The sequence below is a fragment of the Squalius cephalus genome (assembly GCF_949319135.1).
Source record: "Squalius cephalus genome assembly, chromosome: 8".
Lineage (NCBI taxonomy): Eukaryota > Metazoa > Chordata > Actinopteri > Cypriniformes > Leuciscidae > Squalius > Squalius cephalus.
The window spans coordinates 10659467-10680392 of NC_137129.1; the positions used below are offsets into that span (position 1 = coordinate 10659467).

Here is a 20926-nt window from a genome sequence, read left to right on the forward strand (position 1 = left end):
GAAAGAGGAAACAACACCTGAGCTACATGTGAGGCAGAAGGGGGATACATTAAAACATTTTTGGTCGCACTGGAGATTTCCACCCTCCATCTAGTAAGTCGCAACACAAAACGCACAAACATTGTTTTAAACAGATTACTGTTGACTATTTTTCATATTAGTATTTTATATATATATATATATAGAGAGAGAGAGAGAGGATATCACTATCAGATCTAGACTGATAGATCGAAAACTTAAACCTCTATATTCCTATATATATATATAGGATATATATATATCTTGCAACAGCATAGCAGCAAGCATAAAACATTTCCTTGTCTCTGTATATCAAAGCAAAATGCAAAACATGAAAGTACACTCAAATGAAGAGCCCAGAATGATATTAATGCATCTGCTTTGAACGCAACAACCAGTTAAGTACCACATGCAGAAGCCCCTGCACCTTACCATAATCATAAATTTGACTAAATATCTACAAACTCAAACGATATCAATAAAAAATATACCTTTATTTAACCTATAACATCAACATAATTTGTAGTTTAAGAATTTGACAGCAGGCATTAGTGTAAGCGGATCCATTAATAATACTAGAATTAGTGCTTGGAAATATTATGTACTGTAGTTGCGCTGGATCTAAAGCTACTCATTTTATATCAATACAACACTGATTTTTGGCTGCATTCAGTTTAAAACTACAGGGAAGAGGTGTCATATAGTCTAGGAGACTATGATGTCTATCCCTCTCATAGTCCTATTGTCTGAAAAATAAAATACAAAAAACGACAGCAGTGGTCCAATTATAGAGCCATCAGAAACAGACCCTCAAAGTGAGTTTAAAGGGATAGTATAACTAAAAAGGAATTTCTGTTTTCTGCTGAACACAAAAGAAGATATTTTGAAGAATGTCAGGATGGACCCCATTGACTTCCATAGTTTTTTTCTTTTTTTTTTTTCTTTCATACTCAGTGTTTGGTTACTCATGTTCTTCAAAATATCTTTTGTGTCCAACAGAAAGGTATGGAACAACTTAAAGGGGGAGTAAATGATTTTAATTTCTGGGCTAACTATCCCTTTAAATCAGTGGTTCTCAACTCCAGTCCTCGGGACCCGTTGCTCAGCACATTTTGTATGTCTCTCTTATCTGACACACTCAGTTCAGTTCATGGAGTCTCTCTTAACGAGCTGATGATCTGATTCAGGTGTGTTAAATAAGGGAGACATACAAAATGTGCAGAGCAGCGGGTCCCGAGGACTGGAGTTGAGAACCACTGCTTTAAATCACCTCATCTTTAGCAACAAAAGGCACTGGGGTCTCAGTGGTGCGACTATCCTAGCGCTACGAAAATAAAGTCAAAAAGCACACAAGTATGCTCATTTTATGACACCAACTAAAGAAAAATATTAATGAAATAGTGTAACGTCACTACAGTTTGATCATATTTTGTATTAAAGTAATACACATACTTACTAAGCAAAATCTTTAAGTTTAAAGTACACACTTAGAGACATAACTCATGCTCTGCATTTTTGGCATTTGTTTTAAAATGGAAAAATAACTATACACACAGACAACGAAATCTGGTGATTGGTGATTTTAAGTAGTTGGATGTGTTACAGAAAATGTACACAAATAAGGGAAATCAATTTCAATTATATATTTAAATTTTTTTATAATGACTTCAGGATATGTTCTTCAAAAGGGACCTTTGAAGGACAGCCTGAACATATCTCCGACACATCTGCTCCAGTGTAGGACTACCACGTCCCGTCTGGAGATGAACCAGACTCCAGTAGACAAAAAATGGCCACAAAGCAAAGCTCACTGTAACTATGCTGTGAAGTAGGAGAGCGAGAGAGGAGCGTTTGAGGCTGGATCCTCAGTGCGGTTGTTGATCTGGTAGAAGCGTTCCCTCTGGCTGTTCGACCACGGGCTCTCCGTCAGGTGTGGAGTCCGAAACCTCTTCGATATCGCCTGTCGATGGTGTCGGGCTCATCTTAGTCTGCAAAGTCAGAAATGAGACTGGGATTTTCCACAATTTCAACTCACATACACAGTGTGTTGATATTATCCTTCACCTTTAAGGTTTCCACTTTCTCCTCAAATGACTTGAAGGTGGGTGTGTTCCTGCAAGAGATGAGATGATGTAAAACAGACTGAATCTTCACACTTCACAATCAAAATGGAAAAGAAGTATATCAGTATATCAAATGTCTTGCAGCCTTTAATCCACTATGGCTGTGCTCTAAATCCTAAAGAGCTGCATATGTAGGCAACAGTTATCAGACACAATCCTGAGGTCTTTCCAAACAGTAGGAGACAAAATGGAGCTTTATAAGATTCATTCTGGCCACAATCTGAGCTAACAGCACATACTCTCTATAGATAAGGAGTCCATTATGCCAAGCACTTGACACCCCTTGAGATTTTAGGTTAATATTTCTACAATTTAACAACAAATATGCATGTTCATGGTTCTGGTTGTTGGTTAATGGTCACATGACATTCAGGAAAACGGCTAAAATATTTCCTCTTTTTGTTAGTGAGTGTTTATTTTGATTGTTTTTGTTTTAAAATAATTAATTTACAGTATAGGGTTGCACAATTAGTAAATAATATTGATTTTATATACAGTTTTTTATACTAATTATAAAACATGGATGGATAAAAATGAAGACTGAAATATGTTTGTAAGAATACAATTGTACTATAAACTAAAAAAGGGATATTTGTAACGCAAAATAATTTTATTTTACACTACAGTTACAATACTAATGTTTTAAATTCTTTCAAATGTTGAACCTTTGAGCTTATATTTTGGAAAACTGAAGGGAGACCTTTAAATCTGGGTTTAGTTGACAACAGGTTTCGAAATGCTTCTTGTAACAAAGTTGGTTAAATTTATGTCCACAAAAATGTTGGAAATTATGCAAATGTTAAAAAAGTCAAGTGAAAAAAAAAAAAAGCTTAACAACATGTAGATATGGAGTTTGAGTGGATTCGCATTTACTGCGTCTTTTGCCATTTCAACTTCATTTCAATTATTGTGCCACTATTAATTTATTTTAATTTAAAGGGGGGGTACAATGGTGTTTCATGTATTCAGAGTTGTTTACAGTGTTAAAGAGATGGATTCTCATGCTTAACATGGCCAACGTTTTTTAAAAATATTTTGGACGAATAACGGAGAATTTCTGTGCCGAAAATCTTACGTCCGGGTTGGTACAAGTTTCGGCTGGGTTTTTTTCGACCGTGGATCTAATGACGTAGACCAGAGTGGAACTCCTTATATGAGCATTTCTCCCGGAAAAGCTCGCCCGCGAGCACGTCGACTAGAGGAGAGCGAGACCGCGCACATCAACGCGCTTCAACAGGAAATCATCGGCAGCGCTGCATAGTGTCTCCAAAGTGTGTTTTTGGATGTGAGGGAAAGCTTACCAAAGAACCCAGCGTTAGGAACAGTGGATGCTGTTTGTTCCCTGCATTTCGACGATGAATGTTTTACAGATCGACGGATTCTCTCTATGGCTCTGGCTTCGCCCACACGGCCCGCCTCCAGACGCTCGGTTTTTTTCCGGAAAGACTCGGTACAGCCTATCTTTTCTGTTATAAATATAATAAAACTAAAGACTTTTTGGAGATATGAAGGATGCAATACTACTCTATAGGTACTCAAGATTAACAGGAGATTGAGTGAAAATGAGCATTTCACCCCCCCTTTAAGTAATTATTAGCTTTTCATCAACTCACAACTCTACATGCTAAATGTGAGATTATTACAATGAACTGTGGGTGTTTATGAATCTCAACTTATTGTTTATTTCAACTTAGCTTTAAAATGATCTTGTTTAACAGCTAAATTCATGGTGAAAAACTACATTACCCATGATGCTGTACAGAAATAAATTCACCAATCAGTGTCGAAACGAGCAAAATCCACCAAATGATCTTGTTAGCTCCGCCCACTCCCATGAAGCACCAGAAATGACGTAATCAAGTCAGTTTTTCTACGCTCTCTAAATAATTATATTTGATTAATTATGCATATTTTGTAATAAACTTAAAATATATTGCTTTTGAGTAGTTTTATATTTCTTCATTGTTTTTAATACTGTTTGCAATGCTTCATGGGATTGTAGTTCTTTCAATCACTAAAGTCATTAAGTACATTTTTGACCAATTTTCAATTACTTTTTTGCTTCAAATCAAAGTTTGTAGTGTTATGATTCACCTCATAGCTGGTTGGCTTGATTCATGGCTTATAACTCTTTAACAAAGACTTTTTTATAAAATCTCTATGGGAGAAATGAATGGAAAAAAAAAAAACTTCCCGAATTAGCGCTGCTTAAAAAGTGTTGCACTCTATTATACAATGAAACGTCATTATAAAACAATATCTGACCACAGAATGCCACAACTGAGCAATCAGAATCAGGTATTCCTGTGAAATACAGAGGATTATGTGGGTCTGCCAGAACTGTTCCTTACCTCATCACTGGCATGCTAGCCGAGTGCTGTATGGAGCGTATACTATCCGTCAGCAGCAGAGAAGAGCAAATAGGAGTTAGCTAAAGCTGTGAGTATTAGACGCATTACAAGAGGGGAGATAAAGTCATGCACCTACACATGTCTATGAGTTTATAATCAGCATGAAAAAACACCTCAGCCCTTCATGCTGCGTGAAATTGAGTATGAGTATAAGGCTTTAATCCATGAGGGGTTTAAGACTTTATTACCGCTATCATTGACTCGGATTCACACCACAGCTGGGACGCCCAGTTCGGATGAATAGGGTGTGTGAGAGAATTAGCAGGGAATAAACAGGGTTTAAACATGTCTGCATCACTGTCAGAGGGGATGATTTGTTCAGCAGAGCGACAGCCAGAAGAGCGATAAGATTCGTGTGGGATATGAGCACGTACACTATGAAGAATGCTGAGAAACAATGAGAGATGATGCTGCTTTTTAGACAGAAAGCAGGAGAAAAATCAGAAAATAAGTCTTTGCATAAGACTGATGGGAGATCATCTTATTAACTTCTATACATTCTTTGATGACAAGATCAATTTTAAAAGCATAATCCTTTTTTTTTAAAAGTTAGTTACAGAAATAGTTCAGCTAAAAGTGAAAATTGTCATTATTTACTCCAAACTTGACTGTTTTTCGAGATTTGAGATATTTTGAAAAATCATATGGACCTAGTGAATTTTATTGTATGGACAAAAACAGTTCTTCAAAATGAATCCTTTTGTGTTCAGCGGAAGAAACACAGTAATATGGAATGATGTAAATGATACATTTATACATTAAAGGGTTAGTTCACCCGAAAAATGAAAATTTTGTCATCATTTAGGCAAGGCCAGGCAAGTTTATTTTCTATAGCAAATTTTCATACACTATAGTAATTTACTCACCCTAATGTCGTTCCAAACCGATTACACTTTTGTTCATCTTCGAAACATAAATGAAGATGAAGATATTTTTAATAAATCTGAAAGATTTCTGTCCCTCCATTGACAGTCCAAGCAACTACCACTTTGATGCCACAAAAAGTTCATAAATAGATGATGAACAGAGTGGTTTAGTCCAAATTTTCTGAAGAGACGCGATCACTTTATACGATGAACAGATTAAATTTAGGCTTTTATTCACATATAAACATTCATTAACGCACACATCAGTTATGATAAACGGAAGCTCAAGCATGCTTACTTGACGTGCGAGAACCAATGAGGTTCATACTTGTTCATAAATGTTATGCAGCATGTTTGAGCTTCCACAAGAACCAATGAGGTTTGTTTTTACGCATCGTGCAAGTACGGTTGACCTTCTGTTTATGTCCGCTGATCCGTTTATATGTGAATAAAAGCCTAAGTTCAATCTGTTCATCATATAAAGCAACCAAGCCTCTTCAGAACATTTGGAATAAACCACTCGATTCATATAGACTCAGTTCAATCTCTTTATGAACTTTTTGAAGTGACAAAAATGGCAGTTGTGTGGACAGTCAATCTCTCAGATTTAACTTAAAATATCTTCATTTGTGTTTCGAAGATGAACCAAAGTCTAACGGGTTTGGAACGACATGAGGGTGAGTAATTGATGATAATGTTTTTTATTTTTAGGTGAACTAACCCTTTTAAGTAAAGGTTTGAGAAGAAAAAGTATGCATGCAATGTTGAAACATGCAGGGGAAGAAATGGGAGACTAACACTACCTCCAAGTGCATGCCACACTATAAAACCATTCATCACACTATGAAGAGGTGTAGCAGCCAAAATAACCGGCTTTTGTTTGAAGCCTCTGTAAACAGTCTTACCCAAAAGAATTGGAAAATGACTGTAATCTGTAAATGGCAGAGGTGTCATTAGCGAAAACAGTTAACAATGTTGCCAGCGTTGCAGCAAGAGTGTCGTAAGATGGTGAAATTGAGCATATGTCAATTCCTTTGACTTCAGTGTATGATGTGGGTGTCTATGGTTAATGGTTTTATTCTACCTCAATTTTGGTAATTCCACTGTGTGTGGGTGCAAAATTCAGTCCTTTGCCATTTTGTCCAGTAGTGTTATGCTAAAGCCACATGTTATGTATAAGTGGTTATCACAATGGCTACGTTCACACAGATGAAGCAGACTGAATACTGTCTGTAAAATCCGATAATTGAATTCAAGTCTCAATTGTCTCAAATAATGCCTGTAAACACACTGGGGCAGATAAATAAAGCATATATTAAAATGTTCAATTGAGTCCTTAAAGAGAATGGAAGCTCAGTGCATGTATGAGTATTGATAAATGTTTATATTTTAATAAAAGTATAAAGGTTTTGGTTACATGGACTTTCAATATATATTATGTGGGGACCTATCCCTTTAAAGATTTAATTTAGTGAAATTTTTGAAAACTCCTACAATTTATCTTCTGGTCAAAAACTCCACCCAGCATTTAACAGGAGTTTTGTCTCATTCTCGGACCACAAGACCTCCCAAATTGCACTTGTGACTCCTTCAAGTAGTCACATTCACCTTCACTTATTCTCATAAAATAACTGTGTAAACTTAGAACTCCAAACAGGAGTGATAAACATTATCTGATGCTGTGTGAACGTAACCAAAGTGGTTTAGAACAGACATTATTAGTAGTTATTAGTGAGTATTCATTCATTTGTTACTAGGTCAAAAGGGTACATGGGATAGTTAAATCAAAGGATGATAACTTGGACAAGGACTTCAATTTCCCTTCTCACCTTACGTCCTCCAGCTTTCTGGTAATGGCTGACCCCACGCTGGAGAACGCTGTCGTTGCCTTCTGACCCACTTGGGATAGGGTCTCTGAGGTCTTCTTATACCTGTCCAGCACAAATTGGGGGGCAGATGTATAGAGAAAATGTTAACAAAAGCACAACATAATCGTAAAACGCCAGATCATGTCATTCTAACAGCTGGAGCGAGCTAGTAAAGTCATAATGTTCACAACTGTACTTCTTTAATGTAATTCAGTCAAATAGCAAGTGTGAATGCACAGCAGAAGCATTAACAGATGGAGCCGCTCCGCAGCAGCAGTACGAGAGGCGGCGGGCGGCACGCAGATGCCTTAGGCGAGTGAGGGCACGTACGCAGTGGAGGTGGTGACTTCCTGCCAGCCTTTGCTCAGGTTCTGTTTAAACTCGTTGAGTGGAGTGATGCCTAGCTTCCGCTTGATCTCCGCCACCTGCTTCTCCTTGGCTGCCAGCACCTGAGAAAGAGTCTGGATCTCATCTTCCACCTGTAGGGAAACAGGACAGAAGAATTCATCTGACATGGAAAATATGGTCAAAATAAAAATGTGGTAAGACTCCAAAACATTCTAATCACTGATATAGCTCATCTATTAGAGACTGGTCCAGCTACAAGATGTAACATACAGCATATGTCAAAATAGTGAAGAGAGTGGGCATTGCAAAATGAGTTTAGCCTTGAGAATCAATCACACTTGGTCCTGAGAGAATCTCAGAGATGTTGTTGAGACAGGCTGGAATCTGAAATATAACTAGACTGAATGATGTCGACCTTAGCTAGTTCACTGCAGAGCTCTGCTTGCTCTTTCTCAGTTAGGGCTGTGCAGGGTGAACAGGGTACTGCATCCACTGCATCTTCGCCTACTTCTGGGATGAAGTCTGGCCTCTGGGTCCCTACAAAAACAAAGACATGCGCTATGAAATATTTGAAAATTGTTGGCCTTAGAAAAGGCTGCAGGTTTTAACCCCACAAAGGGCTATGGAAAGGTGAGACACTTTATATGTCACACTGTAAATACATTAGAAAAAAAAGTTACAATTACGAAAAAAAAGTTGCTGTTACAAAAAAGTCACACTGTGAGATAAAATTACAATTACAACAGAAGTCCCAATTACAAGAAATAAAATCACACTGAGATATAGCTCTACTTAAATCACAATTACGAGAAAGTCATACTGTGATATTTAGTTACAATAATGAGAAAAAGTCACCTTACAAGAAATAAAACCACACTATGAAATAAGTCGCATTTACAGGAAATAAAATTACACACTGAGATATAGTTCTAATTATGTCGCAGTTACGAGAAAGTCATAGTGTGATATTTAGTTACAATAATGTGTCACATTACAGGAAATAAAATTACACTGTGATATGTGAATTTACAATTCCGAGAAAAAGGTTTGTGAGATATTAAGTTACAAACAATTACAAGAAATAGAGTCACATTATATTTATAAATGTTTTCATTTATAATTTTAATTAATAATATAAAAAGTTACATTGTGAGTGGCAATCGCCTTTGTACTTTTGTATTCTGATGCAGAAATTGGCTTTCATATGGTAAAACAATTAAAAGTTTGATTCTTTGTGCTATGAATTTTAGCATCAAGTAAGTTTTAGTTCACTTCAAGTTGAACTGTCTGAGTGTCCTGAAGTCCTGTTAGCTCAGTGGTGAGTGGTAGGAAGATTCTGGTTCTGATTTAGCCATTGTGTAGAGTCAGACATCAGACCAGGAGGCGAAAGAAAAACATAAAAGGAAGATGAGGAGGGCAGAGAGAAGTCATGTGCCAAAGAACTTTAAAACTTTATAAGGTGCTTGTCACATGATGGACACCCACCCAAGGGCTCACGCATGTCTGGAAGATGTACTTTGATGCCTCCACTGACAGCCCATGCAATGGAAATACAAAAGAAATAATAAAACTCCTGGATGACACTATTCAGTGGGCTGATAACTAGGAAAAAAGGTCAAAAATTCAACACTGTCAATCAAACTGACAAAAATATGACAGCCCTGAATGAATAGATCTGTACTACACTGTATAGTACACTGTAATGTTATCAGCTGATGTTCTTGTTCTCATTTAGTCAAATCAGTGTTTTTGGGCTTTACATAATTATTGGATTAACAAAATTACCTGATAAGACCATTCACTTTGTTAAACACTGATCCCAGAGCTTTAAAATAATCAGTCTTTTCTGTGTTAGTTGGCCAAAAAAAACATAAAACATTTAAATGATAATAAAAATCAAAGCTTGCTCATGTCCATTTGATGGACCTAATTGTATGCCTAAAGGTCAATTCAGAGATTCAGGTCTCAGCTTGCAGCTGGGAGGTTTGAAACGTGTTTTGAGGAAGAAACTGCATTTAAAGTTGCATCACATGAGGAAGGTGTGCAACTCATTTGTAAGCAGCTTGTTTGGTATTTCTGGAAAAACTGGTAGGCTGACCTCCCACTTTAACTTACCACAAAGGTAATTAGAAACAGAAGTGAGGAGCTTGTTTCACAACAAATTCCCCCACCCCATTTTCTATCTATCTATCTATCTATCTATCTATCTATCTATCTATCTATCTATCTATCTATCTATCTATCTATCTATCTATCTATCTATATACATACATATATATATATGTGTGTGTGTGTGTGTGTGTGTGTGTGTGTGTGTGTGCGTGTGCGTGTGCGTGGTGTGTTTAAAGTCTCTTGACAAGACTTTTGTGACTTGATGCGAGTAGAAAAGTATTCTTAACCATACTTTGATATTCTTTGAAATAATATAACACAATTATTAACAGAAAGTTATTGAAATGCACTGAACAATGATTATATAAACTGGTAACTTTCTTACTAATATGAACAGGATGAATTAAATACCGATCATACAAGTTTTGGCTAAGTGGGAGGGTGAACGTTCCTAAATTAGTAGCAGTAATTTTCAGTTTGAATAAATTAAAGTCTTTTCCCACCTTCTATGTTCAATTTCACAATGTCTATTAAATACACCATTATCTCTCAAAACACAATTCTTTTGAAACTACACCTGCTGACTGTTATAGTACGCTCTGAGTTACACGCTAGCGCACAGACACTGGTGTCACGTTCATTCATCATGGGAAAGGAACATTGACAGTGTCATCCAAGTTCAACGGTCGATTTGAGACAGTTGAGTGGTTTACCGGAGGACTCACATGACATCACTTGCACAGTAATTATGACTATATCCAATGGCTGAACCTCATACTGAACTTGAGCCGGGATGGGCACTGCCTGAAAGCATGGTTCATCAATAGAGTTGTTTGCAGCATAAACAGGTTTAATGCAAACAACATTTGTGGCTCATTCGAGTGTAGAACCCGGAAGCGCTGCACTGCGTTTACAACATGAACAGTGTCAGAGACTGACATGGAAGAGAAGTCATTTTTGAATAAAGTCACACAAAAAAATATATTCTCGTTGCTTCATAACCACTGAACCACTGTAGTAGTAACATGGACTTTTTTAATGATGTCTTTACTACCTTTCTGGGTCTTGAAAGTGGTAATTGCGTTTCTGTCTATGGGGGATCAGAAAGCTTCAAAAATATCTTAATTTGTGTTCCGAAGACGAACAAAGGTTTTACGGGTTTGGAATGACATGAGTAATTAATGACAGAATTTTCATTTTTGGGTGAAGTATCCCTTTAAGCACCAGAAAAACTGACTATTATGTGTAAGCAAGTTCGCCAAACTCTGTGCCGTTCCTGGATGTGTGTAGCACCTACAGCTCTGCATATCCTCCTACAGGACCCCACTGATAAAAAGGAGGAACTGGTTTTATTTTGAACAAGTTCCCTGGTTTATTCAGTCTGATATTACCTTATCTGAAGGGGGTGTAAATAGTAGGGCTGGGAGAAAAAAATAAAAAAATCGATTCACCTAGCTATCGCGGTTTTTTTTTAACGATTCTAAAATCGATTTTTCTATTCCAGAATCGATATTAATTCAAATTCAATTGCTTTATTTTTATCCTTGCTTGTAGATGAGGTTGACAGAAGTTAGCCACTTTCGTTCCAACAGAGGATGAAATGTGTCGTTATCTATGAGCGTTGAGTGTCGTAATGTTCCAAGTGGACGCGTGGAAGAGACGCGAGACTGAACGCACTGAAAAGCCCTTGCGCTACTCATATGCTTAGAGACAGATAAGACAATAGAGCTGCACGATTCATCTTTAAAAGACTGTGATCTCGATTCCAACACCCACACGATCTTTCAATTCGTCTGTCTATTAAACTTTGACAAAATCATATCGCAATATTCAAAGCTTTGTTGGCGCTGCCGCTGACCCGGAGTGAGTTGTCATGAAACAGTTTCACAAACAGTCTTTTCAACTTCATAGTATTATTTCTGTGATGCAATAGTTAAAATTATCATAGAAGTACTTGGATAAAAGTTTAAAGTTCAAATATGAACACTGATGTCTACGATAGCGATCAAAATCAGCTTTTGATAGAAACTTAGTGCTTAAAATAACGCATTAATCGATTACATTGTTGGCGACAAGTGACTGTTAAAACGTATTTGTTATTGAAACATTTATTCAAGAGAAAGTAGTATTGTGTGATGCTTCTGAAATAAAAGTCAGAAAGATGTGATGATTTGTTTTTGTAAATATGACTCATCTTGTACAGTCTGTATAAGTGTGGTCTGTATTCCCGATGGTCTAGTGTTAAAAAAAATTGCAATATAGAAATCGCAATACTTGTAGAATCGCAATTCTTGTAAAAAATAAAAATAAAAATCGCAATACATATCGTATCGGCGCCCAAGTATCGTGATAAAATCGAATCGGGAGATGGGTGTATCGTCCCAGCCCTAGTAAATATCATATCAAAATTCTAATTTCAAACATACACACAAGGTTGTTTTTTTTTGCTAACAAAAGCCAAAGAGAAATGGCATGAAAAACTAAATGACTAAAATGTGTTTTAGGCACAAACTAATTACAACCACTATAAGTGGATCTCAGGGAAGAAACAATAAATAACAAAAAATAAGAGAGTGAATGTCTAGTAGAGATGGCACTATCCCGGTGTTTGGGAGTTATTCTGCAACCCGACGGCCCACATGAACAGCATCTGCTTCTGAAGGCTGAGCCTCTCCAAAACATCAGCAATTGACAGGAAGAGGGCTCTTACGTACTTTTAATAACATTCTTTGTATCTTTCTCCGTAACACTGCTTGTCTCTCACTGTTACACTGACAAACACCAGTCCACACCTAAACACACACATCCACTCAGCACCTGAACAAACACAGTTACCTCTGAGCGATGGTACGGGTGAGCCAGGGGGAGTGAAACTCTCTTTGGGTGACAGGTAGAAGTAGCTAGTGTTCACTCCCTGCTCAAAGTTGAACGGAGACGTGTACTCCTCGACAGGTTCCTCCATGCTGCCCATGAACAGGAAGATCCCTGGACACTAAGTGATTGCATGTGACTGAGCGTGTTAGGATCACTGTGCCGATTGTCCTATTTGCTAGCTACGGTTGCGAGTATAAGTGTGTATTGCGGATCCTGCAGCGCTAGCAGGGAAGCCGCAGGCTCACATGATGTCCAGCACAAGACGACGATGGCAGCGCGTTAATAAGTTACCTCTCCAGAGTGATCTATTTCCGTCACGAGCCGACACTCCCAGCTGTAATCTTAACTGTCCTTATAGGGATTGTAGACAATCCTGTAAAAATGCCAGATTCTCAAGGTCTGAAAAAAGCAATCGCCATCGTCTTCAGCTTTCTCATGCTCAGCCCCCTCCATTTATCCACATCCACGGGAAATGAAGATCCATTTGTCCCCTGGTCACATGACACTGGGGCAAGCCCACGAAAGGAAACTGTAATCTGTGGTGGCCCAGATTACAGCCCTAATCCATCACAAAGGGCCTCCGCACCGCTTCAGATACACACCAGCTGCACAAACCATTAGGCTACACGCTGAAATGGATTCAGCCAAGCGCAGTGGATTCAACCTTTATGTTTTGATCCATAAAGGCCAACACACACTCGTGAGTCTTCGGCACCATTATACTGCAAACATATTCCATCCATGCTGCATTATATTGAGGAATGCAGATTTTATAGGTTTTATGAAACTGTGGAAGATCATTAATAACATTATCAAAACATAATCGCAAAGGCATGCATGCGTGTGTGTGTGTGTGTGTGTGTGTGTAATGTCAGAGTGAAAAGGCTTCTCGAACAAGAAAAGAATGAAGATTAGAACTTGGTTTTGTCCATTGGGAATTGAAAGGATCACTGGATCGTTGTCATTTACTAACTGCTGCGATTTCATGTGAGCGACAGATCGTTGCAAGAGGATAGAATACTGTCCCGTACTTGCACTGGTGCACACAACATCAGAGATGTCATTGCGAAGGGAAAAGGAAATAAATGTTTGTTAAATAAAGATGACAAGGTCACATGAATAAAAATAATCACTGAAAAATTCCATTAAAAAAAAAGAATTGTCCATTTTAATTTCATGGTGACTAAAAAAAAAAGGTTTACTTTAAATAATTGACAAATAAATACTTTTACTAATATATATATATATATATATATATATATATATATATATATATATATATATATATATATATATATATATATATATATATATATATATATACACACACACACTCACCTAAAGGATTATTAGGAACACCTGTTCAATTTCTCATTAATGCAATTATTTAATCAACCAATCACATGCAACTGCCTTCAATGCATTTAGGGGTGTGGTCCTGGTCAAGACAATCTCCTGAAGTCCAAACTGAATGTCAGAATGGGAAAGAAAGGTGATTTAAGCAATTTTGAGCGTGGCATGGTTGTTGGTGCCAGACGGACCGGTCTGAGTATTTCACAATCTGCTCAGTTACTGGGATTTTCACGCACAACCATTTCTAGGGTTTACAAAGAATGGTATGAAAAGGGAAAAACATCCAGTATGCGGCAGTCCTGTGGGTGAAAATGCCTTGTTGATGCAAGAGGTCAGAGGAGAATGGGCCGACTGATTCAAGCTGATAGAAGAGCAACTTTGACTGAAATATATATTTTTATATTTATATATATATTTATTTTTATATTTATATATATATATATATTTTTTTATATTTATATATATATATATTTATATATATATTTTTTTATATATTTATATATATATATATTTTTTTTTAAATATATTTATATATATATATATATATATATATATATATATATATTTTATATTTATATATTTTTTTTATATTTATATATATATATATATATATATATAAATATATAAATATAAATAAATATTTTTATATTTATATATATATTTATTTTTATATTTATATATATTTTTTTTATTATATATATTTTTTTTATATTTATTTACTATATTTATTTATATAAACTTTATTTATATATTATATATATATAAATATAAAAATATATATTTATATTTATATATTTATATATATATATATATATATATATATATATAAAAATATATATATATATAAAATACACAATTGATGCAAAAATGTTTATTGTTGTTGTAAATATTGTAATATTTATTGCCATTGCCAGAATTTCACTATCAGCACATGCCTACAAAGAGTGTAAACACTTTCTACATGGTCCTGTTTGTTTAAACAGCTTGATATAGCAACACCTGCTCAACCAATAATCCCACTCTGGGACAGGACTAAATCTAATGCTGATTTTGCTACTGAAGTTGAACTCACAAAATCACAATACAAAATAGTAAAATAAAAAGCATGCTCAAATCATCGCAATATTCCTAATATTCCCAACAAAATCATTGGAATTCCATTTGGTGCCACTGCCATTACTGGTGCGGAAACACCTGACACAAGCACAGCGCTGTTCGTTGCCAGTCCAGTTTTCATTTCCCCTCGTTTTAAAATACACACATGCTATGTATGACACACCCTCTATACAGCACTGTCCCTGAGGAGCTGGAATTACATAGATGCCAGACTGCAGTTGCTTTCTTACGTGAAACAGGTCTGCTCTCCCCAGAGATCAACAAGAACAGTCAAATACACAAAGAATCAGGTTCTAAGAGTCACGGCGACTCTATTCAGCTGTATTCATATACAAGAGCCAAGCAGTGACAAACACACGTGCACGTCAATTAACACACTAACTACATTCACCTCGCACGTCTAGGACGGCAGAACCTTGACGCCTCCGCACTGCTGTCTGCAGGTTTGTACCCGGATATTTGCCTTTCACCAAAGTCCTTGTTGGCTTCCATCCAGACTAAATTGCACAACAAAAGCCTGCAGATGTTCAAATAGAGACTTGAATGAAATCTGCAACCATAGAAAACATTTAATTTATGTTCCTTTGCATGCCAAATCATTTTCACACGAACCTAATACAATAAATTTTCATTAACACTTCAGCACATGTTGGCAAGTTCAGACAAAGCCTTTTTTCATGTGCTTTACAGGGGCCTGGTTCATTGTGGGAGAGTTTCAGATCACGTGACAAGCCCCAACCTTCATGTTAGGAGGACCTGTCTATGACAATGTAAAACAAACAGCGGAAATAGAACAGAGATATCAATGAAAGAAGGTGCTTGACTTCCCATTTTAAAAAACGGACGAGAAGTATTGTTTAAAAAGAGGAAATAAGCAATAATCACACATTTGCTTTGACTAAACTCTTTGTTAAACAACACAAATTTAACTAGATACATGCCAACTTCTGCCTCTGGCCCAGTAACATATCCATGACCCCACATGGAGTGGCAGTGATCTTTACAATGCCAATAATAGGATGTACATGGAATCCCATGACTTCATATAGAGCTGGAAAAGCCTTTCAATGGGCTCGTGCCACTTCAACATCAGGAACCTTCTGAACTGGCTCTAGTATGACTCGCATTTAAGCTCAGAGAGCACAAGAACATGAACACCCCAGTAAAGAAACAAAGAGGACATTTGAAGCACCTAATAAACCACAGCTTCTAATCAATTACTGGGTTATTCCAAGCACATTGCATCTCGTGATTGGGACAAACGAGAATCATGGGACAGACAGAGTGCGACTCTAGCAGCCTGGACAGACATTGGGGAATAAGAGGCGGCAAATGGAAAAGGTTTAGCAGCCTGTATGGTGATAGAAAACGGCATTTCTTCAAAGGGTGTAAGAATTGTCAAAAGCATGACTAATGGGAAAATGGAGGAAATTTTAGCTTAACACGTTACTGACATTGTATGTGAGAGGCATTATTTTCTACCAACGAAAACACACAATCTTAAGGTTGGCTGTTCAAAATTGTCTGTGTTCACATGACTGAAAGAGGATCAGTTCAGAGGGTTGGAGGGTCACAGCGAGGCCTTAACTTTCTCCCCTCAGTGCAATGTTAGTCCACACCTTTATTAGGCCAAAACTCTCAGTCATGTGAAAAATACAATAAATAAGACAAATGACACATTTAAAATAAGGACAAAACAGTAATTCAATTTAATCTCATAAAAAAAAAAAAAAATAAAGATCTTGCTGTTTTAATTATCCAAACCATCTTTTGGAAACGGTGAGAAAGCGGTTCTACTGCTACACTCAAACTATAAGTGAAAGGTGATGTGAGCCATTCACAAAGACGCTTCAGGAAGATATTGCATAATCGGATAACAGTCTATCAGTGAAATAAATGTGTGTTATTTCAGTAAAGAATTGTATGATAAATGAGTTTTTTTTTGTAATTTACAACCACAACAACACTTTTACAATTAATGTATAGGTTCAGCGGTCTTAAAGAGTAAGAGCCAATATTCAGGCCCACAGACACTCAGAAAAACATAAGCCACGCACACATTATGTCATGATTTACTCACCCTCATTTGGTTCAAAATGACTGACTTTCTCATGTGAAACACAAAAGGAGGATGTTCTTTCTGTTGTTATCCATACAGGGAAAGAGGCTAGGGGCTGTTAAGCTCCAAAAAAGTACAATTTAGGCCAAGTATCATTAACTTACAATAAACATATTTAATAACAGCTTTGTGTGAGAAACAGATCAAAAACTTAAATCTTTATTTTTGGTTGTTTTCTAAATGTGGTCTGTTTCTCCAACAAAGCTAGGATGTTGGGATAACTTTCAAAACGATTTTATCCAGCTGATGAACGATAAAAACATTGACAGCCAATCAGAATCCATCCTGCTGTAATGGGCTAGAGAATTTAAAGTGACAGACAAGTACTTTAAGTGGCTTTTTCATTTTTAGAGCTCAACAATCAATAGCATTAGCCCCCATTTTAGAAAAGATCATCCAGAACATTCCGTAATATTAAGTTGTGTGTGTGTTTGACAGAAGAAAGCTTTTTTTTTTAAATAATATAGTGTATTCCAGCCTTCAATGATGACAGAATTTTCAGGTGAACTATTTGAACATGAACTAGTCCTTTAAATCACAGTATTATTCCTATGATGGCAAAGCTGAATTTTCAGCATCATTACTCCAATCTTCAGTCACATGATCCTTCAGAAATAATTCTAATATGCTGATTTGGAGCTCAAGAAACATTTCTTATTATCAATGTTGAAAACATTTTTTTATTTTTGTGGAAACTGAAAAAATTTTTTCAGGATTCTTTGATGAATAGAAGGTCCAAAGAGCAGCATTTTTTTTTAATTACATTGTTTAGAAAAAAAAAATTCAATGTAAAAGTCTCTATTGTTACTTTTGATCAATTGGAGAAAAAAAAAATCTTCCTTTGAACAGTAGTGTAATGCATCTGCACACGCACAGACCAAGACAGAGAAAAGAATGACAAATATGTAGCTATAAGCCTTAGAGAACAAGAAGAGTATTTGGAGCAATATCTGAAATATCTTCTTTAAAAAAAAAATTCCTGTTTGTGTTACTTCAACTTCACATGAAAACACGGAAATGACCCGACTCATGCCATCACGAATCTAACATTCCGCTTTAGTTCTGATGTTTTCAGCGAACTGACATCAGAAAGATGAAGAAGTAACAGCGTAACTGTTATAACATGCAGACTGGACGGAGTTAAAAACTGCAGGAGTGGAAATTTCCACCAATGAGATCAAAAGAATTCTCTGCTAGCTTTTTGGCGATCAAGTAAACTTTCAACCTTGAGTTGCTGAATAGTCCACCCAACGGATTCAGGCAAAATCTGCAATTCATAACAGAACAAATGCAACAACACTGGCTATAGAAGATTTGATTGCAGCTTCCTCATTCCTCCCTGTAGTTCTGTTAGTATTTCATCTTTTTTATTTTCCTATGTTGCCATGACAGCAAAAGGAGAACAGCGTGCACATCTACTAACTAGCAACTGGTGACTGCAGAGGCAAACTATGAATTAAAAACATATTCTGATTTTGACAGCGTTAGATCAGATGTCCTAATCCACAGGATTACCCATAGCTTGGGTGCAAGGTCTTCCATTGATGACTCACTCACTGATGCAACAATGCTAAATCACTGTGCAAATCATAGACACATTTACTAACTTGAGTCCTTGGCACTTGATAGGATTCATAAGATGACATGGGTCATAAGTTCAGTATACCTACGGTAAACAAACAATCATCTCAGGCTTTGTCACATTGCACAACGGCCCATGGGCACCAGCTGCAAAAAAGACATGGGCACGCAGAAAAAAGGAATGAGCAGATGGCTGCCCTGCGTGAGAGAGATGAGATGAGGGGAGCAGAAGACTCAGACAGGAAGGCTCTGGCTCCCGGGGAGGCTGCTCACCGACACACTGCAGCCCAGGAGGGATGAGAGAGAACAGGCCGAGCGGGGCGGAGACCAGGAAGAAGACAACATGGTCAGGAGGTCAGAAAGGACTATGAAAACAAAGCACGATGTGACCTTTAGTGACGTCCACAATTGTATCTGCTATGCTTTATTATATTGTTAAACAAGGGCAATGTCTTGAATCTGTTTTTTGCCTAAATTAATAGACTTGTGGTCATCCTCATATGAACAAGATTTGAGAAACATTTGGGTTTGTATTATAGCATTATATGGTCTGAGAAGCTCGGAAAGGCTCAAGCATCTCCACGCCCCTACAGAGGAAAAGCTGTACAGAGATTAGATAGCTATATTATATTATATATTTATATATTTTCAGTAAGGCAGCAAAAATGTTGCATTTATAATAATAAGTATCAATGCTGATCAAAAACAGGATCATAAATCGTAAAATTGGAAATTTTTGTATCAATGTACTTGCATATATAGACTATATTTGTTTTACATTTTTTTTCAATAAAATATTACATCAAAACAGAGGACATTCCGACATCTAGTCTAGGACTACACTAAATTCCAAAGACTAAACTAGTCTAAATCAATAGAATGAAGGCCAATGCATTTCCTGCCAGATGATAACCTCAACACCAGGCATCTGAACACAATTTGAGAACACTTTGAGTTGGAAAAATAGCACACGGCAGAAAAATATTTCATCTTAGCTGACTATTTACGCAATAATGCAGTGGCCGAACGGTAACCCAAGTTAGCCAGATCATATAAGAAGGAACACATTTCCAAAAAACTTACTTTGTAATGATCAGGTATATGATGCACACACACACAGTATGATCCTGCTGATAATCTGACCTTAACCATCATAACATAAATTCTCATTTTAGGTCCATAATCTGCATATGAATGACATCACATAAAAGGAATAAGAAACATGAGATGATAAAGAAGAGGAAGAAAGCTATCAAAGTAGTGATACCATAAACTATAGTATGTTCTATGCTTAATTGTACACTTCCCTGGTCATATTGTTATAACTTAAAATAGAAAGATGGTTTATCTGCACGACATTCAGAGACTAACTCAATTAACGGAATTGGCACGATATAAGATTGGAAATAGGCTAATACAGAGATGAAAAGAGAAGGTTCATCAGTAGAAGCATATTTACAGCAGGTGTTTAAAGCTAACATATGTTTCAATGATGCTGCAAGCAAGTTAAGCCCACGCAAGTTAAATAAATAGTCACAAACATCCTTATTACAAAAATAAATCAAGTTTTGCAGATGGATAGTGGGAGACTATGGTTCTGGTAGTTCCATAATAAGTTTTAACAGTATTTATAAACACAGGTAATTATTAGAAAACGAACTATTGAAAATGTGCACAAATGCTATAACCCGAGAAAAATCCCGGTAAATATATATCATGACTGACTGTCACATAACCAATATTCATAATAATTAAACAACCACTATTCCATTACCAGCTGTTGGCTGTGCTAACAAACAAGCTAGCTAACTTCTGAAAGTTGAGTTTTGTTGCATTTCTGATCTGTGGCGACATGTCATGTCATGTTGTCAAAAGAATTCATCTACCTTGATCGGCTTCCTCCATCCTGTCTTTGCGGATTCTTTATGTTGTGAATTGTTCTGATCCTAGCGGTCCCGCTTTCCCACTTCAATCTTGCAAATTTGAGCTCAAAGCTGCCACTGCATTCTAGGCTGCTGATGCGCGAGGTGGGGTGGGGTCGAGTGACGTCATGACGCACAGCACGTAGAGATGTAAACAGGCAGAGACGGGCACGAGGACCCACCTGGCGCGCCCACTGACGACTAAAGATACGATC

At 36.8% G+C, this 20926-nt stretch overlaps 1 protein-coding gene across 12 annotated transcripts; it reads right to left on the reverse strand.

The window, feature by feature from the left end:
- Positions 1–963: 963 nt before the first annotated feature.
- tpd52 (tumor protein D52) lies at positions 964–20823 on the reverse strand. 12 transcript variants are annotated; one of them, XR_013821998.1, is made up of 8 exons: positions 12582–13127; positions 8050–8171; positions 7617–7765; positions 7248–7349; positions 4493–4534; positions 2083–2131; positions 1793–2006; positions 964–1097 (listed from the first exon to the last, which is right to left on the reverse strand). XR_013821998.1 is itself a non-coding variant. In XM_079878759.1 (8 exons), the coding sequence occupies exons 1-8, from the start codon at positions 20692–20694 to the stop codon at positions 1884–1886; spliced, it is 633 nt and encodes a 210-aa protein (XP_079734885.1). In that variant the 5' UTR covers positions 20695–20812; the 3' UTR covers positions 1381–1883. The 12 variants fall into 12 exon arrangements, 6 of the variants coding, with proteins under 6 accessions (XP_079734885.1, XP_079734881.1, XP_079734886.1 ...); XR_013821999.1 differs by having other exon boundaries at positions 964–1105; positions 1635–2006; XM_079878759.1 differs by lacking the exons at positions 964–1097; positions 12582–13127 and adding exons at positions 6324–6350; positions 20676–20812 and having other exon boundaries at positions 1381–2006.
- Positions 20824–20926: the final 103 nt, after the last annotated feature.